The sequence below is a fragment of the Cydia pomonella genome, chromosome 24 (genome assembly GCF_033807575.1).
Source record: "Cydia pomonella isolate Wapato2018A chromosome 24, ilCydPomo1, whole genome shotgun sequence".
Classification (NCBI taxonomy): domain Eukaryota; kingdom Metazoa; phylum Arthropoda; class Insecta; order Lepidoptera; family Tortricidae; genus Cydia; species Cydia pomonella.
In genome coordinates this window covers 7,102,859-7,127,172 of record NC_084726.1, presented here as the reverse complement: position 1 = coordinate 7,127,172, position 24,314 = coordinate 7,102,859, and the positions used below count along the sequence as shown (strand labels likewise).

Genomic DNA, 24,314 nt, shown 5'->3' with positions numbered 1-24,314 from the left:
TTCTTCCATGCACGCTCTGCACATGGGGCTGTCTGTTTTACCCATATTGTGTAGGTGTTTGTTTAGTGTGTATTGTCTTGTAAGCCGGTATCTTATGGGTATCCTCTAATTAGTACTGTACCCCTAGTGTAAATTTGATCGACATCATAACGTTTTTTTTTTTTTTTTTAATACTACGTCGGTGGCAAACAAGCATACGGCCTGCCTGATGGTAAGCAGTCTCCGTAGCCTATGTACACCTGCAACTTTGGCTGCGGTTTTCTGTAAGGTGGAGGTACTTCCCCAGTTGGGCTCTGCTCTAGATCTGGAATGACATCCACTGGCTGTGCCCTACCACACAAGATGGCATTCACATTGCCCATACCTCTCTTTTGGACGTAGTTTAAGGACATACCCGGGTCCAAAAACGTGACGTGACGAACGCGTTTACGTTAAGTCTCATTTTGTATAGGATTTTGAGTTTCCAAAACGTCCCGCTTGGCGCGCTCTTTCTAAATCCAATACAAAATGAGACTAAACGCAAACGCGTACGTCACGTTTCGAAATCGAATTTATTTACACTAGGGGTACTGTTATCGAAGGTCCGGTATCCTATGGACCTCGAGTCTTACATATATTAATGTGTTCGATCTAATTCGAATACCTTCAATGTCGTTTCCGGTAATCACTTAGCCCAGTTACAGGTGTCTCCAAGGACGACCTAGCATAAACAAAACGCATTAGCCACACCTAGTTACCATCTTCGTCGCCCTTATAACTTGAGAAATAAGCTTGAAAATCGTCTGAGCTGCTTGCAAAAGCTCTTGTTTCATTACCAAATTAGATTTGCGTTTTGAACAGCTTGGATAGTATTATTTTAAGATCTACTTTCGTTAATTGAAACAGTTAAAGAAAATTGGTTATTATAGAATGTGTGATGAGTTTTTGCGGTGAGTATAGAACTTGTTATATGGGAATAGAGTTGATTTTTGTTTGTTGCAAGTGAATGAGGATTGGTTAAATATACAATAGTCATGCGTGAGCTTGCAATCCTGTTTGTGGACAATAGATGCACTAGATCGGGCCGGTGTTACGGACGGTTGAGTTGATTACCGGCCTAACCTTACTATCCTTATCCCCTCTTCCCACAGATATAGTATTAGGTAGGTATTAAGCTAACGGTATCCGCGTATCACGAGTTGACACTTGATGTTTACGTTGGCAACTGCTTAACCAGATCACAGTCCATCTCGCTCGCACTGAAACTGATGTAGAGTGGGAAGGAATGCGATTGAGTTCACGCAGACGCTAACGTAAATGTCAAACGCCAACTCCTGGTAGCCGTGAAGGTCTTTGCCCACTTCAAATTTCCAGGGCAAAAGTACTTAGGTGCTCAAACCGAATTTCAGCCAAATTGGTTCTGTTGTTTTCGCGTGATTGAGAAATACACATTAAAACACCCAATATCCAAACATACAAACTTTCAGATGTAAAATACCTATTGAGTTTATTTTAACCAGCTGTTCTTATACTTTTCCCTCCCTTAGTTTTGCCCAAACGTTATTTAAGTACAGTCAGCTACAGCAAAGGTACACCACTTGGATAAAAAGTTCTACATGGGACGTCAGGCATTTTTTGCAGCTAACTCTACTAACCATGATCGCAAGTAGGTTCCTAAATCATCCAGACTAGGAAAGGAAAACACAAAACATCATTATTAATCATCATTAAATTACCACTTAACCGTCAGTGAACCCTACACAACCGGCCTTCATTAAATAAAAGGCCGTCTTGTCTCAGTTGAAAGCTTGTCCCAATTGTCCTAAATGAGTACAATCCCCTTAATGGCAGTAATAGATAACTTACGTAATCGAGGTCGATCCTACCGGTCATCCTTTTGTCCTAATTTTTCCCGTAAGTCTACTCCGCCTCCGCATAGACTCGAAAATCGTTGTTGTGGACGATCATATTTCAGTAAGTGATAAAAAAACAAAACAATATATTCAAACAAAGGTTTAATAAGTAGTAATATAAAAATCCTTACACCGGTAGCCCTGTAGTTTTATCAAAAACTTTTAATGAAGCCTCAGAATAAAACCCAACTTTAATATGCTCCGCCTCCGTTATCTCATTTTTCAATCCTCCGCTTTTAAAAACTTTCGTGATCGAAGGTCCCCAAAAATGGTGCCCATTGTGACCACGTTTGAAATTTACAGCTAATTTTCCTCGCAATGTGGTTTTATAAACCACCTCAATTTCAAAATGGCCACGTTTGGCTGAAAGAACAGCTGTCACGGCCTGTCCCGGTGCCAATTCCGTTTCGACAGCACTAGTTGCCCCGACAGTTACCGATTCAGATTTCTCTTCGCTCTTCCCTAGAGTAGAGGTGTACGTTAGTCCTGTAGTACCGGATAATTTTGCAACCAAAATATTCAAATCGTATTCAACATCTTGTGAAATGGAAACTTCTTGATTTTTAGACCAACTTGTCGATACTGTGTGTTCAATCGTCTGACTTATACCAGTGTTAACTTTGATGGTTTTGTTTGACGAATTTTCGAAATCATGTGACAATACTATGACTGGTTTGACTGTAACGTCACGTACCCTTGCTGATTTCACTGTTATTACTCTTGTAACTTGCTCCCAACCATACGTTTTATACAGATCATCCCACGGTGTAGGCGATTTAAAATAAATATTACTTGGTTTCTCACCAAAATGAGTTTTGACAGCTTCTTTGAAAGTCTGACTTCTCAGATTGAAACGGTCAATGTCGAGAGCATTCACCACTTGAGAGTCCGAGCCATCATATGTAATAGATACATTATTTATGCCCGAATCTGTTCTTATATTTATAGATATTTTTGCACACACTGTTTTTAAAATAACACACAATAAAACTAGTTTTATATCCATAATATTAGAAATATAGTTTTAAAATTTAAATTACGAATACAAATAAAACGTAACATGTGAAGTTACTTCCCAATTCTGTGTATGACTGAATGAATATTTGTGTTGCCGCGATCTTTGCCCCAATTATCTGTTCGTGGTCAAAAAACATAATGTTTTACATAATAGTCTCCGAGTAATCGGTTAACATCCATAAAGAAAAAAAACATTTCGACGAATTGAGGACCTTCCTTTTTTAAAGTCAGCTATTAATATACAGGCTGTTTATTTAGTCACCTGCAATAATTTACGCGGTGAATATATTGGTCATACTGAGCAATTTTTACTAGGGGATCAACCCCGAAAACGCGAAAAAAAATTAGCTGTTTAATACATTTTGGCTGTCTGACCTTGAGATTTTCTACGGGAGAGTCAATTTATTTTTTTGCGATTTTGGGGTTGGTCACATAGTAAAAAATGCTCAGTATGACCTATATATTTACCCCTTACATTATTGCAGGTGACTAAACATAAATAAACACCTATAAGTATATTATTAACTGACTTTTAAAAAGGAGGAGGTCCCCAATTCATCGAAATGTTTGTTTTTTTTTTCTTATGGATGCTAACCGATTACTCGGAGACTATTATGTAAAACATGATGTTTTTTGACCATGAACTGATAATTGGGTCAAAGCTCGCGGATAAATTCAATCGATTTCTATGTTGATCGTCATGTCCTATTGTATATAAGTGTAGACTAAAGGCTGTTCGCTTAACATAAATGAATAAATATTTACCTAATTGACAAAAACCTTGTTTGCTTAGCCAACGCAAAATGACTATAAGTAGAAGAAAGTCACCAGACTATAAAACAAACAGAGGGTGCTGTATTCACAGGTGTTCATGTTGCAGCATACATCAGTAGTTACAGATATATTTCAAACATATACGGTACCTATTGATACATTTATGATTACTACTTGATCTTGACCTTTCCCGACATAATATAATGAGTTGATAACGTTTGTAGTAAACAATCGGCCTGATTTGACTAATAATAAAAAAATAATTCATCGGTGTATGAGTCGTGTCAAAATAGAAAAATAATTTTGTGTTAATTTTTCATGCTACGATAATAATTACCTATACGAGTATAATGCATCATGCCCATCTGAGAAACACGATAACGTGTAGCCGGGAAGTACCAGCCCGGTAATCAAATCCGGGTACCACTCGATATCCTGTTAAGTACGTTAACCATCTCAACTCTATTTTTTGCTAAGACAAGAAGTACGAGCCCGAGCACCTGACAGACTGAGCACATTTGGCAGACGTGCCCTACCCTGGCGGCCTTCATAGCTTCATACCCATATCCTCGATGCCGAGTTTGAAATGCAGTTCGGATTATATTTATTAATTTCTGTTTATTGATTCATACATAGCTCATAAATACGTGTGATTTGAATGTAAAACTCAATAACTTGTCAACTTGCCATTAGCATTTTTCTATTTATAAATTAAAATGAATTGGTTATTTTTAAATTTTATGTACTTATAACATTAAAAAATAAATGAACTCTGAAGGAAGAATTATATTATAGAAATTAAATTCTTTAGTCAAATTAAATTAAATATCATTTATTTTCAGGCAACTAAGGCCCATATATACATACCTTACAAACGTTTGTTTTTTTTACACATTTTGCCGACGCAAAACAAAACACATACAAAAACACATAACAGTCGAGCAAACCAATATCATAACTAGTAGTTCATAGATTAAAAGCAAGGGTTTAGTAATACGCAATCAAATAATTATGCTCTTAAATAAAATGTACCTAATCAGTTGCTGCAGTTGCTTCGATTTATACTTGACGCTTGTTATAAAAAAGTAATAATGATATTTCGGATACCAGTGTTATTAATAATTGTTCCTTTAATGGTAGAAGCCAGACTGACTATAAACATAACAGTGGCGTCGCATAAAAAGGATATCATTGTCAAGACATCAGGTGCTGACTTGAAACTTATAACAGACCAAGAGATCCAAATGTTTAATTTTACTGATTTGAATGTAAATAGAGGATTCCGAGTTGAACTTGGTAAAGCACCTGACAATTATTTTCTGAAAGATCCTACGTTGTATGACGACTTATTTAAACAGTTTGAATGGGACCAAGTAAGAAGAAAAGTGTATATAAAGAAAGTCGATGTACAAGAAACCGTGTCCAGTGATGTTGTTCTTAAAGTGCATAAATTCATTAATAACTCCACAGCACCTATGCAATTCAATATGAGTAGTTACGTCAAAGTGGAAAACGTTATATACTCATCGTGGTCTAAAACGGGAGTACCTGAGGATGATATATATTATGACCTTATCATTTATTTAAATAATAATAATTTTCAATACGCCAATAAATGGAGAGATGACCAAATTAGAAGTAGATATCTAAATGTCGGTTTGACTGAAAAAGGTCACTACGTAGTGGATCCATACACATATGTGACCATGAGACTATCTGCTCATAAAACAATTGTGTTAGTTAAAATTGTGTATGCTGCACTTCTAACAGGCCAGGTCATAGGTGATTACGAAAATCTATATGGGAAATACCATTTTTATGCGCCGACAGTGAAAAATATAATGAAAGCAGCAAGTTTGAAGAATGAAATAATTACGACAGAACTCGTGGAGATAAGATGCTTTACGTCACCTAAGCTTGAATTATTTGATGAATATGGCGGTATAGTGCAAATAGTAAGGCCGCCAGTGGCTTTGCGCACTATAAAAAAAGGTCGTGTATAATTTTTATTTCAGCAACCATTGTGTAGTCTGGCCAATCACATCCGACATCACTAGAGTCTGTTCGGAAAGAGAAGAGTCGTGGAATGTATTGGGCCCCATACATTTCACGACTCTTCTCTTTCCGCACATACTGTACCTATACAACTTTAGAATTTCGCCTTTTCGTAGAAATGGTTGGCCCAACTGTATTTTAATACCTTAGTGCACACTCGTACTAATTGCGAGGAAAAATATTGTTGCAATTACTCCACTTACGTATTATGGTACACCATAGTGCACAAACGTAGTCTTATTTGCAAGGTTTTTTCCGCGTAATTAGAAAGAGTGTGAACTAGGGTATCGAATTATATAATGTTGATTTTTGTTAAAACTATTACATTAAATTATTTGCAAATAAAACATATACAAGAATGCTAGTCTTATTCCTTGCTCTACATTCTACACTACACTTGCTAATAAAGACACTTAATTCAATCCGGTTTTATTCTAAAATTACTGTTGGGTTGGGCATCTGGTTGTGAATAATCACATGGAACTCTTCCTTTCGGCTATTGAGGGTTATCCTAATTCATGTAATTATCTTATCTGTGGTTGTGCACGCAAAAGAACGTCAAGTTTTGCCAACCCTATTAATTGCTCGGAGCAATGCTGAGCCGAATGGAACCAAGAACGCCCAAACGAAGAAGAGAGCTAGAGAAGTAAAACAGACTAATGAATTTTATCATTCTCATTTAAATTCAATATTTTAAACATTGTTCCGGTTTAGTAATAAACCGGTATTTTTGACTTCATATGATGACAACTCTATTGTTACCGTCATGATGTCATCTGTCACTGTCATAGTGCAATGCGTCAAAAGTTCGAAGGTTCTTCGATAAATTACATTGATTCTTTGCCGATTTTGCATTGCGCATTCAGTATTATAATAATACATTAGATTCACAATTAGAGCTGCTACGTTTTCTCATGAAAATCAGCAACCAATTCCATGTTAGTTTTACCGTACTTTGAGTGTATAACTGTTTTATTTTAGTTACTTTACGTTATTAGATTAACTTTAGATTTGTATTAGTTTTGCTGTTAATTTTAACATTGCATGTCTGCGGCTTAATTATGCACTTAGTATTTTAACTGCCTTTCATTTCGGTCAAGTATTTGGTGTTATTTAATTCAGTATTATCGATTTTTAGTGCGTAACATGTTAGACGGAATTTTGATCTGCGTGTGTCTTTACACTGCCGCGTAAGTTTTTTTAAATTATCTTTTTTAATAAACTAAGGTACTTTTTTAACAGCCATGGCGACAAGTGCGATTGCCGAATATAGGTATATTAAATCGGTAAGTTATTGGTTAACTTAACACATATGGGTGTCGAATTGGCTTGTCCTCTCATGAGTTTAATTTAAAAATGGGCGCAATAAAAGCATTGTTATCTTCTTAAATGATTCTTAAATAACTGTTGTTTTTTAAGAATCATTTAAGAATCAAACATATTAAAATGGTTTTACAAGTTCCTCATTAGAGTGCATCATCACAGTGCATTTGGATATTATTTACAGTGCAATGGCGTAATTGGCAATATGCCCATGTTTATTACTCAATTAATGCATGTGTTTAGAATAATGATTCTATTGTCTATTCATGGATATGAATAGGATAATAATTTTCTATCCTCTAGCCACCTAGAGGCCAATATAAAGGTCTCCCATTTCATTCGATTTTGAATCTCCATGTTAACAAATCAAAATTGCATTTGCCTGGGCAAGTTTTAATTTGTATAAATAAGCTATAGGACAAGTGATACACAGGGCTCGGAAAAACGCCCATCATTTTGAAAACATGACGCTGTTCCATATAACAGAGACTTCCTTATACCAATGTGATGTCATTGATTAAATATGATGTCCGTAGACCCTGAACAAACATTTTTGGTTCTAAATTATGGTTATATTTTCCAAATGACGGCCATTTTTCTTAGCCATAGTGATACACTATACTTTGCAATTTATATCTCATCTATTGAAAACCTTAACACAAAAAATTAAAGATGATTAAAGTGGGTAATGACCCTTTGTACTAAATCAGGTACCTCAGGGCCATTCAAATGGTTCTTAAGTAAATCTATGCATGTAATATATTTTAACGAAAAAAACATAACAGAACAAATATGAAGCTTATAATAATGTACCCATACTATCTTGTTTTATTCTCAACACACTTTAAAAACTATATAGCAGTAATATTACATAAATTTTAATGTAATACATTTATCCCTTTGCACCACTTTCATGGTGTAATTTTGGCCCTGCCATATTTACCTATCCATATTTGTAACTGCGGCTGTCAAATCGTCCCACTTCAGAATCTGAATCAAGTATTTTATTTGTAATAAACTTAAAACTAGAATTACATACAAAAGTATTACTAAAGTCTTCACATCTCACTTTGTCGCTTGCCATAAGGACGCCTCGTCAGGTTACAGCAGGGCTTCTTTAATCTGAACACCCAAAATGTATACCCTGTTCGGACTCACGGAGCGTTTGGATTATAGTATGCAGAAATTTTCATAGAAATTTTTCAGAATAAAACACGCATATTTGACAATTTTCGTATATTTAAGTAAGTTACAAACAATTCTACAAAATAATCACTCAGTATTTTTGAAGAATTCCGGTATGGTGCTTTAATTCGATAACAAAATGCCTAACGGACGCGTTGCGGACGATAAAACAATACGTGTAACACCTAAAACGCACTTCGTGGCACTGCAAGTCAGAACCTGAGTCCTGAGCGAAATGGCGGTTGCGCGGGTGGAGAGGGGGGTCGTTCGGATTATAGAGGTGTTCGTATTAGCGTGGGTACGGATTAAAGAGGCTCTGCTTTATTTGTATAAAGATACAAGCAAATCTTGTCCTTATGGCAAGCAGCAAAGTGGGACATTTGCCGGCTGTGGTTAAATTTGTTGAACCAGACAATGACATTTGGCATTCTACCATACATGGATGTATTTTGTGCAATAATAGTCATCATAACATGCTCAAACAATAACAGAACAGAAACCTTGAATTATTTTGTCCCCAACCCATGTATACATAATCCTGAACATTGTATTTGCTGCAGGTTGTTTCTACTTGGAAGCGCGCTGACTGCGGGGCTACTGGTGGTCCATGTGGCCGTGGTGCCACTCGTGTTCCGCTACTCCAAGACCTTCCGCCGGAGCCTCATCTTTGCCAACTTTGGTGGGTATTTGCAATAGTTGAGTTATGTAACTATACTACTAACGTTCGTGTCCACGATGACGCGCAGATTTGTCAAATCTAACCTTTAATATCATGACAACATGTATTTGAATAAAGCTCTCTGTATTTCAGTACACTCCCTGAGATTATGTGTAGACTATGGTGACCGTATATTAACAACAGTACGGGTTGTATGAATGTTTGCCACCAACATGTCAGTCACGTTTCAGAAAGTTTATGTTTGCATATTAAATCACATTTATGCTGCATTTACTATCGGTTCTATTGCGAATTTATTTTATTACCTTTATTTACCGACATTTAAATTCGCTATATCGCTGTAGAGATTATAAATTTAAAGCGCGAAAGGTTTAAATATTATATAATTTTGTGTTTTGGTATAATTTGTCCTTATATTCTTCCACTTTTGAGCCGTTTTAGGGTTCCATAGTTAACTTGGAACACTATTGAAAATATCGTTTAAATTCCAGTACAATGGCCTCTGCACATAGACCACGAAGACCCAGCGTCTAGCGGCATAGAGGGGGCACGGAACCTCAGCATCGAATACCAGTCTAAAGTTGATAGCTGTCCCATCAAGATCGGTAAGTATTGTCATTATGGGTACTTGTACCACATACGGTCCAGTCTTGTCCCATGTCGGTTAAACACGGTGTCGTTTGACAATTAGGGGGATTAAAGAGAATAATGGTCTATCTTAATTGCGAAGGCGGAAGGCCGAGTACCGAGACCCGAAGTCCCAAAGAGACACCACTATTTCCTAAATATGTCCATGGACTAATGCGATCACTAAAATCTTAAAATCGACAACTGTCCCATCAAGATTGATAAGTTTGTAAATATGAGGCGATTTTTCAACTCTGAGCCAAATTTTCTAAGGTGAATACGTAGGTCATACATACTGAGTCAACAATACTATAGCGCCAACCCCGAATCTCTAAAAAAAAGTATATAAGGCGTATATGGTAGAAATATTCGCTTTCCTCGAGTGGTGACTGTAGCTCAGTTGGCAGATGGACTAGGTACTGATCAAGATTCGCAGGTTCGAGCCCCGCCCGAATATTTCCATTTTTAATTTATTTCTAAGCTTATTACAATCGTTTTCAGACGATTATTTTTAACCTTTCGAACGCCACGCCTATCGTACGCGGCGCGTAATCGTGAACCTTGTCGGTACGCGTGAAGGTTGATATTGGGCTGTAGCCGCGCGCGTCATATGACGTCTTTGGCGGTCAAAAGGTTAATACAAAATTAATTAAGTTACAATACAGTTTCATGATTGTCTTATGTATTCCAGGAATATGGCACATCCTCCCAAAGAGTGTGTACGAGCGCTTGAAGCAGCACTTCTCCGAGGGTTGCGACAAGGAACAGCTCCATAAGCTCCTGGATGAGGAACTGGCCAACTCCAAGACACCTATCATCTTGTACTGCCACGGTATATATACATATTTCGCACTTGTTATAATCTGTTATTTGCCTTCAGTAGATTCTTAACTACATACTTTAAACTGTTTTACTTTGGAGTGTTGTGTTCCTCCAGGTGATTAAGGTAATCAGAGCTCAACGAGGGTGTGGGGTGTTAGGGTCGGTAACGCGCATGTAACACCTCTGAAGTTGCAGGCGTCCATAGGCTATGGTGACTGCTTGCCATCAGGCGGTCCGTATGCTTGTTTGCCACCTGCCCACAAAATTTCACTAGAATCGGTTGAGCAATGCGACGTACATATGTATTACGATTCAAATGTATGTAACAGCTTATTCGAAGAACAATCAGCCACGCGGGCGGCAAAAACATCAGGGCATTATTTTTGGGGATAACAATAGTACATTATTGCAGAGGCCGGGAAAGGACAATTCGTGGATGAGTTTCGATTTTGTCGGAAGACGCGAAGGGTTTAAATGGATTGTTTTTTTTTTTTCAGGAAATTCAAATTCTCGAGCGGCGTCACACAGGATTCAGCTCTACAAGTTCTTTCAGCAGATGGACTTCCACACCATAGCCTTCGATTATAGAGGTAAGATAAAATTAACCAGTCAAGTTTCCATAAATCTGACTTTAAAACAAAAAATTATTGGTTAAAATGTGTAAAGTTTAAGACAAATTCCTGCTTAGATGGCGTTGTACGCTTCTGTAATGCGGTAACAAACAGTTGTCAAATGTAGACATTTTGTAATTTATATTTGTTCTTTAGTTTACAAACTCGGGGGCACGATGTCTTGTAAAACACACACGCACACACACACACACACACACACACACACACACACACACACACACACACACACACACACACAGACACATCACTACACTTCCTATATCAGCCAATAAATGTACTCTATCTAAATCTATCTAGTAATTATGATGTATTATTTTCAGGCTACGGAGACTCTACCAACATTCATCCCAGTGAGAATGGCGTGGTAGAAGACTCTCTCATGGTGTATGAGTGGTTGCGAAACACCGTCGACAAGGGGACTAGACCTAGCATCTTCGTGTGGGGGCATTCTCTAGGTAATGTATTGAAATTGCTTAAACAATGCTTAAATAAAACGGTGCTCCTGCCAACTCTATGTATATCAATTATTAGTAATTATTGTACACCGGGCCCCGACCCGGGTACGTCGTTAAACTACGTCCGAAAGATAGGCTTGGGCCGTTTTGTGAATGTCATCTCACTTTGTGTGGTAGGGCACAAAACAGCGGATGACCAGACCTTACAGAAAACCGCAGCCATATAACACTAGACCCTACTCATAGTGTTGTTCCTGCCGGTGAGTAAGGTAGCCAGAGCTCAAATAGGGTGCAGAGTGTTAGGGTCGGCAACGCGCATGTAACCCCTCTGGAGCTGCAGGCGTACATAAGCTACGGAGACTGCTTACCATCAGTTGTTTGCCACCGACGTAGTATAAAAAAAGCGGGTTACTCACGTAATTTTACTCGATTATTGTTCGATATGTTTCCGTTATCCGTTATGTGGATCTATAACGAAATAATCCAAATTTCTTCAGTAACAACTTACAAAAAAAGAAATGTCTTATGTTGGTTGCTCACGAAATCTGCTGCATGAAATTTTGTATATATAAAGTTAGTAACTTTATCCCAGAATTCATTTCCCAAGGGAGTGAAATGGAAGCGGAAGTAGTTATTATTAGATACGCCCATCAATTTAAAAAAATATATATTATATTTATTTTAGATTAAGATCTTGAGGTGCTCTTCTCTTCAGCCTTGTAAAAGTTGTGTGATGGGGTCACGTTCGCCGGGGCGGGCGTGGCCTCATACAACTCCCTTGTTCCAGACGGGAGCAAGGGTTTCCTAGTTAGCTCAGAGGAGAGAGAGGGTGCAGGGTGAGACAAAGAAACCAAAGGTAATACTGTAACGCAAATCGGCGGGCTTTTATGCCGGTTTATTATAAAATAAAGGCTTCTTAAATCTAGATGTCCTAGGCTAGGTACGACGCGGGGGATGATTCTAATTTATAGCAACAGGATTACGGGACGGCGCGGACCCTAAGCTACTCGCGAGTTTTGGGATCGGTATCCCCTAAGAGTGAAGGGGCGGTTTTGACGGGAGCGAGATAGTATAGGGGTGGATACCCCGGGTGCCTTCACGCGTCTGTAAACACGCCGGCACAACCGGGATAAGGAATCGGGAAGGGGTACGTACTCCAGGTGCCTTCACGCGTCTGAAAACGCGCCGGCTCGACTGGGCTACGGGGTCAGGAAGGGTACGTACTCCAGGTGCCTTAACGCGTCTGTAAACACGCCGGCTCAACTGGGCTACGGGAATCAGGAAGGGTAGGGTGGCTAGGGACCGGGAGCCTTAACGCGTCTGAAAACACGCCGGCTCGTACCGGGAGAGCAGCGGTCCTCACAGCGGAAGGCTGTGAGAGCGACTGCCTACTATCTCCAGTGGACGTCTTCTCAATTCCCCCTCAGGGGATTGGGGATGCTGTTCGGGGCGTTGGCCCCCTGCAGCGGTGTCAAACCGCCAGCCATGAATATGGCTGGGTCGTCGGGGTGGGGCCTCGGGTGAGGCCCCAGTGGTCGTGTCCGGGTCTTCTCACACCGGCGAGATCAAGCCAGCCAGGTGGGACCCCGTTGGGGGAGGCCCAGCCAGCGATCGTCAACCGGTGTCAGGGTGGTGTCGGTCTGTGGTGTGGTCAGTCCGGTGTGGCAGGGGTTGCAGGCGCGAGCTCGCGCGGCAGACCCCTGTGGTCGGGCGGGCGCGCGTGGTACGGCGCTATGCCACGGAGGTGGCTCCAGCGCGACTGGTCCGCGCGCTCGAACATCCGACCCGCCAGGCGAGCTACGAAATCACGTAGCGGTTCTGCTCTCAGGTCCCGGGCTATAACGTCGTTCCTCACATAGCGAGGGGCTTCGACGATGGTGCGTAGAGAGAGCGACTGCTGAGCGTCCAGTCGCTTCCTGTTGCACTCTCCCACTAGCGCGTACCACGCGGGGGCTGCATATGTTAGGCGTGTTCGGACGTAAGTCTTGTACACGCCTAGCTTCACGCGTAGCGATAGCCGGGACTTCAGAACCGGGGCAAGTAAGATGCGAGCGGCACGCGTCTGGGCGATCACGTTCTTGACGTGAGGGGCCATGGTGAGGTGGCGGTCTATGGTCACCCCCAGGTATTTCACCATCGGGGACCACTCGATGGCCTGCCCCAGGAGTGTGAGACGCGGCGGCATCAGCACCTTACGGGATATAGCAATCGCCTGGGTCTTCGACACGTTGACTGATAGTCTCCACTTCTTCAGCCATGGAGGGAGAGCCTCTAGGGCGCACTGGGCTTTGTGCGCTGCGTGTGGTAGGCGGATGGATGACGTGATGTAGGCAGCGTCGTCGGCATATAGCGCGAGCGTAACGCCCTCGCTGACCGGGATGTCGTCGGTGTAGCGCCCATAACACACGGGCGAGAGGCAGCTCCCTTGGGGCACTCCGGCAAGGATGGTGCGGTCGGATGATACGGCGTCTTCTACCGCCACGTGGAAGCGGCGGTCTTCCAGGAAGGTGGCCACAGTCTTGACTACTCGACGCGGAGTAGTAGACGTGGACAGCTTGTAGAGGAGGCCGGGGTGCCATACGCGATCGAACGCCTTCTCCATGTCCAGAAGAACAGCGACCGTGTGCTCCCTCTTGTTGTAAGCTGCTGCAGCAAGGTGCAGCACGCGGGCAAGCTGGAGCGTCGTCGAGTGTTCCGGGCGGAAGCCGAACTGTTCGTCGCGTGGCTGAATGTGGGGCGTCAGGTGAGGCAGAAGCAGCTTCTCGAAAACTTTCGAGATAGTAGGCAGCAGCGTGATGGGTCGATAGCTCTCAGGACGAAGAATATTCTTCCCGGGCTTGGGAATCATGATGACGCGACCCTGCTTCCAGGGGCGCGGGAAGTGGCCGGTCCGCAGGACTCCGGTGAAGAGCCGCGCCAACGTCGCGATGGCTCGCGGGGGCAGGTGGCGCAGCGCCTCGTTCGGTATGCGGTCGGGGCCGGGTGCCTTCTTCAGCGGGGTGCGTCTTATCATCCTCTGGACTTGGCCCGGTGTGAGGATGATGGGATCTTCGTCTGGAGCAATGGACGTGGCGAAGTAGTCCGCCAGGTGCTGCTTTACAGCTGCTTCGTGCTCGGTGTCGTCGGACGGATTCGGTCTGAACTGCGTCTCCAGGTGGTCAGCGAAAATCTCCGCTCGATCTTCTGCGCGGTAACGTGGGGTACCGTCACTGGCGAAAAGAGGGCGGATGGGTGCTGGTCTTCCTGTTACTCTGCGGCACAGACGATGGATGTCGTTCCAGTCCTCACCAGCTGACTCGATGTACTCGAGCCAAGAGTCCTCGGTGTAAGCCGCGAGGCTTTGCGAGATCTTCTCGGCGAGAGAGTTCAGCTGGGACTTCATGGTGGGACATCGTGTGCGCTGGAATTGTCGACGCAGTTTCCTCTTCCTCTCGATGAGGGTCAGGATAAAGGCGGGGATGCTTTGCTTACGGCGCGACTGACTGGCGCCGGTCTCGGCGGAAGAGTCTGTCAGGGCGGCAGTGGCGCATGAGGCGAACTCCTCAGCGAGTCGGTCGACTTCCTCCGCTGTAGTCACGGGGAAGGATGGAGTGTGTTCGCTCATGTAGGTCGCAAAACGATCCCAATCCTGTCGTCGGCGAGGTGAGGGCGGAGCCGTCCGAGTCGGCGTCAAGTCCAGTGTTGCCAAGACGGGCTGGTGGTCAGAAAGGAGATGGTCATCCAGGACGTCCTGCGCGGGCCAGGAAGTCAGGCCGCGTACTACCATAAGGTCGATGACGTCCGGTGTGTGGGCTGCCGTGTACGGGAAGTGCGTGGGGACCTCTGGTCCTAGCACCTCGTATCCTTGGGCTTCTGCATCGGCAAGGAGTCGCTGCCCATCTGGGCAGGTCTTCACTGAGTTCCATGCAGTGTGTTTGCAGTTGAAGTCACCGGCTACAATCGAGGGCAGCGGCGAGTCCAGCAGGTCGTGGACATCAGCCACTGCAAGGCGAGAGCTGGGTGGCTTGTAGAACGCAAACACACGCAGAGGGTGGCGGTCGACGCAGATTTCCACGCCTAGGGCGTATGACGACCGGAGAGTTGTCGGCACTGGCAGCGGCTGGTGGATGACCTGACGCTTCACAAGGACGGCCAGTCCCCGATAGGCGCGTCCGAGTGAAGATGTTTCCTCCTTTCTGTAGGCGACGTAGCCTGGTATTTTAAGGCGGTCGCCCGCCTTAAGATGGGTTTCCGAGATCAGGGCTACGTCGATCTTCTTCTCGGCCAGAAGATGTCGCAGCAGGGTGACTTTGGCTGCAGAGAGCCCGTCGGCATTCCAGTGTAGGATCCTCAGTTGGCTAGCGAACGCTATAGAGGTCTGCCAGCCTTCTGAGGATAATCGGAACAGGACTCTGTCCCGACTGGATGGCAACGAGGAGCTCCTGCAGGATCTCCACGAGCATGGTGATGGCCTCGGCTCGGCCATCGCTGGGTCCCGCTCCTGGCTTCGCCTTCTTCCCCTGGAGAGGGGCGGCCGTCGTGGGGAACGGGGCTGATGGGGGTCGCGGCTGCAACGCTGTAGCCGGGGCGGTCGTGGGTTGCTGCTGCTGCGGGGCAGAGGAGGGTTCCGGGCCCGTCTTGGTCTTCTTCCCTCCACGTTTGCGTCTTCTTGTGGGCGGGCGTCTCCCATCATTGGCGTTCGCCATGAGGGAGTTCGCGGCGTTGCCCGTGTCAACGGCTGGCTGCAAGGTGGTTGGCAGTGCTGCACCAGTGCGCGCTGCGACTCCGGCCTTCTTGTTGCGCGCCTCCCGCTTGTAGACCGGGCACTGCGCGCTGTTAGCGGGGTGCGCACCGTTGCAGTTGGTGCACGTCGCTGGCTCCTCGCGTGGGCGTGGGCATTCGTTTGCGGGGTGAGGCTCGCCGCAACGAACGCAGGCGAGAGGGCGGTGGCAGTTCACCGACGAGTGCCGAAAACCCTGGCACCTGTGGCACTGCGCGGGGCCCTTTCGTCCTCGCCAGGCTTCGACCTTTACTCCTGGCATACCCAGGAGCTCGGTGAGGGCGTAGATCCCCGGCGTCGTGTCCGCGGTGCGCTGCAGTTGGGCGTGGAATATGCATCCAGGCCGGCCGCTGCGCGCGCGGATTTGGCGGACGAATTCGGGTAAGAAGCCCTTCTCCCTCAGGTCTTCTTCTATTTCTGCCGGGTCGGTGTTCGCCGGCAGGCCGCGGATGGCGATCTTGAGGCTGCGTTCTGCTGGGAGGCCGTAGCAGAACCAGTGTAGCCCCGTGGTCTGAAGGTACTGCTGGATCGCCCGGTACTCATCCTCGTCCCTCGGGGTGAAGATAATGCCTTTCCCCAGGGGGCGTGCGTTGACCTGGTGGCCCAGCACCTTCCGCAGCTCGCGGAAATGCATGGGCCAATCAGGCATCACCTCCACAATGAGGGGTGGGTATCGCTTCCCCTTCGCGGTAGGGGCGGCGGGGGGCGCTGGTCCGGCGGTGGATGAGGCGGGCGGAGTTGGTGACTTCGCCGGCGCCGGGTCCGTGTCCATGGGGGACAGGTCGAGCCGGGGAAGTGAGTGCGGCGGTGGCGTTGCGCCACCCTGCCGCTTCTGAGCAGGGCTGGCTACGACGAATGGCGGCATGAGGTTTGTCGGCGGCGGGAAGCGCGACGGCGATAGGACGCGCACGGGCGTGGGCACCTGGGGAGGGCCCAGGGGCGCGGGTGTGGGCGCGCAGGGAGCACGTGGCAGTGGCGTTGGCACAGGCTTGGTCGCGGCGTTCCGGGGCGTGCCTGCGCGAGCAACGGGCGCAGCAGGCGCGGGCGCGGCGGGCGCAGCGGGCGCGGGCGCGGCGGGCGCAGCGGGCGCGGGCGCGGCGGGCGCGGAAGGCCTTGGCGCGCGGGGCGCAGGCGCGGTCGCGGCGCGGGAGGCGCGGGGCTGGATGCGGCTGGCGGCTGCGGTCGCGGTCGACGGCGCCTTACTGGTCCTGGCTAGGGCCGGTTGAGGCGCTGGTGGCTTCTGGGGCTTCGGCGCACTCGGGGGGGTGCGGCGAGAGGGCGGCGGCGGTGATGCGGCCGCTTTCGCGAAGGTCGACTGAGGGGCGTCGGCCTTAAAAAAAGGCAGACGCGTGCGCCCTCGATGGGCCGGGTTGTGGCACCTGCGGGGCGGGGCGTTGCAGGGGCTGGAGCTGCTCCAGCGCGTGAAGCGTCTGGGGGAGGAACTGGAACTCGCCAGCTCCCTCCGATGTCGGAGTCTTGGGGGCTCGAATGGCCTCTTGGCCGGCGGCGCGCAAAATGTCCATAGCGCGCTGCATCGCCGTGAGGTCCTCCGGGCGGCGTCTAGTCGGGGCGATCCGAGGCCGGGTGGCCTTGCGGACGGCGGGGTCGCTGGTCCGCGGGGTCGATGGCATGGTGGTGGTGACTGATGTCACTAGAGGTAGTGGGGCGGACACATACCCAGTGTGCGGGTAGTTGGAGAAGCGCCGTTTTCCGAATTACCCCCACCTATGCTAACGCACCGGCGGGGGCGGGGGGCGGAGTTTGGGACTCCGGGAGGCGGGATTTTCCGGAGTACAGCCACTCGCGATCGCGGCTGCGTCACCCACTTCGCTCCGTTAGTCAAAGCCGGACCCGGTGGGACCCGCTTGTGGGAGGCCGGGCACGGCGGTGACACCACGGTGCTAGGTGGATGGTGCGGTAAGTAGTTGCGATCCGGGCGAGTCCAATATTTTAGGAAACAAGTTAGCAGGCTGCACGACTGTCCTACTATCTGGGCGACCGCGCTGGCTTTTATAGTTCGCGGCTCGCGTGGCGCGGGCGGGGGCTGCGACTCTCAGTCGCTCGGCGGCCGGCATGCGGCGCGATGGGGAGCTCGGGACAGATCACGCGGCGGTGGCGTGGTATTGTGATGCGTGGCTGCGCGCGCCATCACAGTTGTGTTAGGCAGTTCCTTCATCAGGTTTCTCGCGAGTAAGTTTGGGTGGTTCTAAATAATAAATCCCCCCTAATATCTTAAAACCAAATAACAATACCCGATTCAAAAACATTATAATGAAAATATTAATACAGAAATGTTATTATTCAGTTGACGACTTTTATAGTGATAACTATTTTGATATCACATTTAATAATTAATTTTTAGTCTGCATTTGTTTGTTTTGTTATTTTTGGTCTGTCTAAAATTTATAAAGAATTGTGGAATTGATTTGTTGATATTTAATTTTTAATTGATGAATTTTTACGCATGATTTATATTATAATCTTTTTTCAAATGATTTTTCTTAATTATAAGATTATTTTGTAATTATATAATATTATTAGTGTTAATATGTACATAAGTTCTTGCTTTGCCCTAACAGGGCCCATGTGAAACTATTTATAATATTGTGTAACATCTATATTACCATGGTCGCAATAAAGTATTATGATTATGATTAAATGTGCGATTTCGAAACAGTGGACTGTAAATTTTGGGGGGATTCAATCGAAATTAAATATTACAATAATGCAATTCTACAAAATAATGCTTTAATTGCCTTGAAATTCAGATTTTAGGCACTAACCTGGGATTAGACGGGTCGTCAGCTTCTTTTTCAGGCGACCGGTCTGGCCTAGTGGGTAGTGACCCTGCCTACAAAGCTGATGGTCCCGGGTTCAAATCCTAGTAAGGGCATGTATTCGTGTGATGAGCATGGATATTTGTTCCTGAGTCATGGGTGTTTTCTATGTATTTAAGTATTTATAAATATTTATATATTATATATATCGTTGCCTAAGTTCCCTCAACACAAGCCTTATTGAGCTTACTTTGGGACTTAGTCAATTTGTGTAATGATGTCCTATAATATTTATTTATTATTTATTATTCTCAATTTTCTTACGATATTGGTCTAAGGTGTCGGACACTTCTTGGTTTATTGCTTTGATTTGAAGATCTCGATAATGAACGTTTAAAATATTCCCAGGCACGGGAATATCGTCGCACCTCCTCGGCAACCTTCCCGAGTTATCAACAGTCCTGCTGGAGCGGCCCGCGCTGCCGCTACCCAACGGTCTGATACTGGAAGCTCCTTTCAATAACTTGGCCGATGAAGTTGCACACCATCCCTTATCCAAGGTAAGTGGGATCCTACCACACTGGTCTTCTAGCCTGATCTATACCTGCCTACAAAGCTCATGATCCTGGGTTCGAATTTTGAAGTCTTCATCATTCGCTTGCCTTTTTCCATCACTTGGAGCAAAGAGAATTTGAAATAGAGATGGATTGTCAGAGAAAATTTTGTAGACACAGTAAATTTACTGCCATCTTTCGACACATCATTAAAACTTTTAGAACGCAATTTGACTTTGATCCTTATTCTTTCACTGATACATATCTGTTAAATTGGTTAAATATCAAAAAGTGGCGCCATCTTACCGGGCATAACCTAAAGTTTATGGCGTCATCGCTAGAAACGATATATGTTAAATTTGTTAAATATCAAAAAGTATCGCCATCTAATAGATCAAAGACCAAAGGTATGGCAGCTAAACCTCTTAGAATATTTTGATAGACATAGACATTGTGTGAAATTCAAAGAAAATAAGTATTTATTTTTTATATTTTTATTTAAGTATCTGTTTTCACACTTTTTGAACATGTTATTTATTAATTTTGAAGCAGAAAAACATTTTTTTTTATAATTTTTCAATAGCTTGAATTTTTCAATTTCACCAAAATAAAAATTAAATCAAAATGTTATTTTTACTTAATAACTTATAAATCACATTTTTAAACAATGTGAAAACAACAACTTAAATAAAAATAAAATAAAAAATAATTGAAATGTATTTTTCTCACATCGCATAATTTTTTTGCATGAATGAATATAATTAATAAAAATATATGTACAAAATTACGTTTATTTTTCCCCTACCTACTTGATACCTGATTTAGCTAAGCACATTTGGCCAATGGACACAACGCAAAAAAAAAACAATATATTTTTTTCCGTTCAGCTAGTAACGTGGCTACCCTACTACCAGCAGACCTTCGTATCGCAGTTCGTGTCCCGGCCCGAGCACTGTTTCCGCTCGGACGAGCATCTCGCTCGCACACGCTCCCTTCCCGTTCTAATCCTACATGCGAGGGATGACGTGATAGTGCCACATGTTGTTGGGGCTAAAGTAAGTAGTAGTAGATATATCTTTCAGTTAGTAACGTGGCTGCACTACTAGCAGAGCTTCCTATCGCAGTTCGAGTCCCGGCCCGAACACTGTTTCCGCTTCGTCATGCATCTCGCTCGCACACGCTCTAATACTACATGCGAGGGAGGACGTCATCGTATTATACGTGGTCGGGACTTAGGTGAGATACATATACAGAAAGACAGAGACAGCACTGTTTCCGCTCGGACATGCATCTCGCTCGCACAAGTAGCCTTCCCGTTCTAATCCTACATGCGAGGGATGATGTGATAGTGCCACATGTTGTTGGGACTAAAGTACTGCTCTAGTACTCGTAGTAGGAATAAGATGCATTGGGGTAAGGTCAAACCGGGGAATTTTGAAAATGCCAAATATTTATTAAACTAGAAGAGCTTTCTACTGTAGCAACAGTAAGCTAGATAGCCTTTAGTATTAGTATTTAGTAAAAAAAATGGCGCCAGATTTTATTACCAACTGTAGATACTTTCTTAAATCAATAATCTACCTCGCATCGATTCAATTCACACGAGCAAAAACTGCTTGCGTTGTTTACTAGTATATTTACCAACGGGATTTATGTATTCAAATATAAACATGGCTAGTTTTAGTCAATCGGACCAAAAAGAGGTCCAAAAATGGTTTGGAAAGTTTGAGACAACTTAATACATTTAAACATTGAACATTGGTACAAATTCCAGTACTTTATAATAAATTCCAGTACTTCATACTTCTTTCACTGTTTTGTCCCGTAGTAAAAGATATTCAGTATGTTATTTCGTTTTTCTTCAGTTGTATGAATCTATCCGTCAATCGCGCGGCGAGGGCGACGCACCAGTCACACTACATTCGTACGACAAGAGCGAGAATCTCGGACACAAGTGGATCTGCAACGCTAAAGACCTGCCCGAGGTCGTAGGGTAAGTTTCCACACAAATCATAATTTTTATAAATATATTTTTCCCGAGTTAATTCCGATATGAGGCGCACATATTTAGCATAGCACAGGTTTATAACCTCTTGGACAGTGAATCCCATGTAATATATTATAAGAAATTATGTATCTAAATTTGACGACGGGTTTGGCCTAGTGGGTAGTGACCCTGCCTACGAAGCTGATGGTCCCGGGTTCAAATCCTGGTAAGGGCATTTATTCGTGTGATGAGCATGGATATTTGTTCCTGAGTCATGGGTGTTTTCTATGTATTTAAGTATTTATAAATATTTATATATTATATATATCGTTGTCTAAGTACCCTCAACACAAGCCTTATTGAGCTTACTGTGGGACTTAGTCAATTTGTGTAATAATGTCCTATAATATTTATTTATTTATTTATAAGGTGTAAAACTTTTGCGCCTAATAAACTTTAACAGTCGCTTCCTCCTGCTTGTTCTTAGAGTAGAGTCAAGGCAATAACAGTTGCTCAGCTCGAACAGTGGCTAGCCTTCCAAAGTTTGCATTTATACATTAGCCCCCTTATTCATAAGCGTGTACCAAAGTTACGATGCCGCTAATCATCGTTTGTCCCTTTCCGACGTATTGGTATGATGGAAAGGGACAAACGATGATCAGCGGCATCGTATCTTTAGTACACGTTTATGAATAAGGGGGTAGAAATCGGGATAGGCGCCACTGTAACCGAAACGCGTAGAAGTTTTGGCTTTAGCTGCGAAAGCTGAAGATGCTGATGGTTCAAGAGTTTGTTCAGTGTGTGACATTCTTAAAATACTCCTGAAATTACGACATAAATTATAAGAAATAATACTGGTTGACATTATTGTATTAACGGAAGAGATGGAGATAGTTGTGTCTCGACTTCCATTTATAAAAAGTTTGTTTTATACTCATAACTATGTTCCTACGCTGTGACTTAGTCGTTTTTATTTCCAGGAAATTCGTGGAAACGCATCGATCTTCGAAGTGAACGCCTAATATTAATACAATTAAATAATATTGCTTTACTGTCACAAACGTCACCGAGCGAGTATTTATTTAATTATAAAATATTAGCTTCTTAGTGCACTATAACATTTATAGTTTGAATTCTATGAAGACCCTAATCTGTTCAACAAAAGCCATTATTTCTTTAATACGAGCGGTCGGCTCCCGTGTTAGGTACGTGGCAAAGCAACAAAGTCGTTTAAAAATCAACTCTATCGTGATAGTATTAAGGTTCAAATGTATGTAACAGCTCATACGAGATAACATGTTTTGGTAATGTAGGACGATCGACCACCTCAATGTAGGCGAACGTTCACATCATTACATAGATTTAAACCTTAATACTATCACGATACAGTTGCTTTTTAAATTACATTTTTGCTTTGCCACGTGCCTAATACGAGGGCTGACCGATCGCATAAAAGAAACAATGGCGTTTGTTAACAAATTAGGGTCTGAGGACTAAAAATCATTTTAGAAAATTCATACTATATTAGCCGCAGTACCAACTGGCAACTGAGGTCATAATGCCATCTCTTTCACTCTTGGTTGGTCTTAATAAGGGTAAAAAATACAGCATTAATACCTCAGTCGCCAGTTGGTATTGCGGTGACTATATAGTCCAAACAGTAGGTATCATTTCTACAACGAGATTTAGTTTTTAGTCTGTTTTTCTAATAATAATGTATACTTCTTTCAGATGTCAACTTTGTTTTATTAATGCTAGTTTATTTTAATTAAAATAGGGATGTGACCAATTTTATTTTCATTCTCTTTTCGTCATATTACAATAAAATTTAGTAGATAGAGAGTTCCCTGTTATGTACAATGCGTGTAAGCAAAATTTCACCTGTGAAACAGCTGGGAATAACCCATTTGGTACATGTAAATTGTGTCCTAAAATTACTGTGATATACGTCTATTTTAAACATCCCTATCGATCATAACGTTCATAATGTAATAACTAAACATAAACACCTAATTTCTTGGTCTAGTGATATCTGGGCATTTTCAGAAAAAAAGTGTACTCTGTACTTATTTTTGGAAACCTAACAAATTTTGGGTTATTTCTACGCAGAATCGCGAGCAATATCGATTTAAGCAATGAAAAAAGTGTCCCACGTTTAATTGTCAGTTTTGTAACGCAGTTAACCATACATGTTGTATGGACCGTTATAAAACTATAATAAATGTTGTATGGAAAATTAAGGATAATTAACCTTTTGACCGCCTCGCGCCGCCGCGCGGCTACAGCCCAATATCAACCTTCATGCGTACCGACAAGGTTCACGATTACGCGCCGCGTACGATAGGCGTGGCGTTAAAAAGGTTAAGGAAAACGGGTAAATTTTTTTCTGAAAACCCCCATAATGGCTTTGCTTAAAAAATGAACAGTGTCATGTGTTAAAACTAGCATTAGGTAAGCGAACCATCCTTGGATTCTGTGGTTGTATAACATGAATTTAAAATCTATATGTAGAATAGGAGGTATTACTGCAATATTCTGCCGCCAGAGTGCAGCACTAGCACCTATCGCAAACCATAGAATAACTCATACATACTGTGCCTTAACCTGTTTTTTGACACAGGCGCGGATACAAGATTTGGCTTAGGGGGGGGCCATTTTGAGAAAATCATATATTTTTGCACAGAAAATAAGGTAAAAAAAAATTTACTCAATTTAGTAATGTGAGAGCCAGGGTTTTAGGGGGGGGCCATTGCCCCTATGGCCCCCCCTTGTATCC

The 24,314-nt window shown here is 43.8% G+C and overlaps 3 protein-coding genes across 6 annotated transcripts; 2 read left to right on the top strand and 1 right to left on the bottom strand.

Annotated features, from left to right (window-relative positions):
- Window positions 1-1,371: 1,371 nt before the first annotated feature.
- Window positions 1,372-3,013, bottom strand: LOC133531177 (spherulin-2A-like). The gene has a single exon (XM_061869313.1). The coding sequence runs from the start codon at window positions 2,896-2,898 to the stop codon at window positions 2,020-2,022; it is 879 nt and encodes a 292-aa protein (XP_061725297.1). The 5' UTR covers window positions 2,899-3,013; the 3' UTR covers window positions 1,372-2,019.
- A 1,405-nt stretch (window positions 3,014-4,418) lies between these two features.
- On the top strand, window positions 4,419-6,097 carry LOC133531223 (spherulin-2A-like). The gene has a single exon (XM_061869367.1). The coding sequence runs from the start codon at window positions 4,775-4,777 to the stop codon at window positions 5,684-5,686; it is 912 nt and encodes a 303-aa protein (XP_061725351.1). The 5' UTR covers window positions 4,419-4,774; the 3' UTR covers window positions 5,687-6,097.
- A 426-nt stretch (window positions 6,098-6,523) lies between these two features.
- On the top strand, window positions 6,524-23,330 carry LOC133531222 (lysophosphatidylserine lipase ABHD12-like). 4 transcript variants are annotated; one of them, XM_061869363.1, is made up of 11 exons: window positions 6,524-6,676; window positions 6,981-7,024; window positions 8,807-8,925; window positions 9,417-9,530; window positions 10,244-10,384; window positions 10,872-10,964; window positions 11,327-11,461; window positions 19,406-19,557; window positions 20,439-20,606; window positions 21,417-21,544; window positions 22,519-23,330. In XM_061869363.1, the coding sequence occupies exons 1-11, from the start codon at window positions 6,653-6,655 to the stop codon at window positions 22,550-22,552; spliced, it is 1,152 nt and encodes a 383-aa protein (XP_061725347.1). In that variant the 5' UTR covers window positions 6,524-6,652; the 3' UTR covers window positions 22,553-23,330. The 4 variants fall into 4 exon arrangements, with proteins under 4 accessions (XP_061725347.1, XP_061725350.1, XP_061725348.1 ...); XM_061869364.1 differs by lacking the exon at window positions 6,981-7,024 and adding an exon at window positions 6,877-6,928 and having other exon boundaries at window positions 6,526-6,676; XM_061869366.1 differs by lacking the exon at window positions 6,981-7,024.
- The last annotated feature ends 984 nt before the right edge of the window (window positions 23,331-24,314 follow it).

Excerpts from the sequence above, each read along its gene's own strand:
- LOC133531177 (XM_061869313.1), bottom strand. The coding sequence starts at position 2,898 with ATGGATATAAAACTAGTTTTATTGTGTGTTATTTTAAAAACAGTGTGT.
- LOC133531223 (XM_061869367.1), top strand. The coding sequence starts at position 4,775 with ATGATATTTCGGATACCAGTGTTATTAATAATTGTTCCTTTAATGGTA.
- LOC133531222 (XM_061869363.1), top strand. The coding sequence starts at position 6,653 with ATGAAAATCAGCAACCAATTCCAT. Across the intron at positions 8,926-9,416 it reads CCTCATCTTTGCCAACTTTG|TACAATGGCCTCTGCACATA; the intron begins GTGGGTATTTGC and ends TTTAAATTCCAG. Across the intron at positions 10,965-11,326 it reads CATAGCCTTCGATTATAGAG|GCTACGGAGACTCTACCAAC; the intron begins GTAAGATAAAAT and ends TATTATTTTCAG.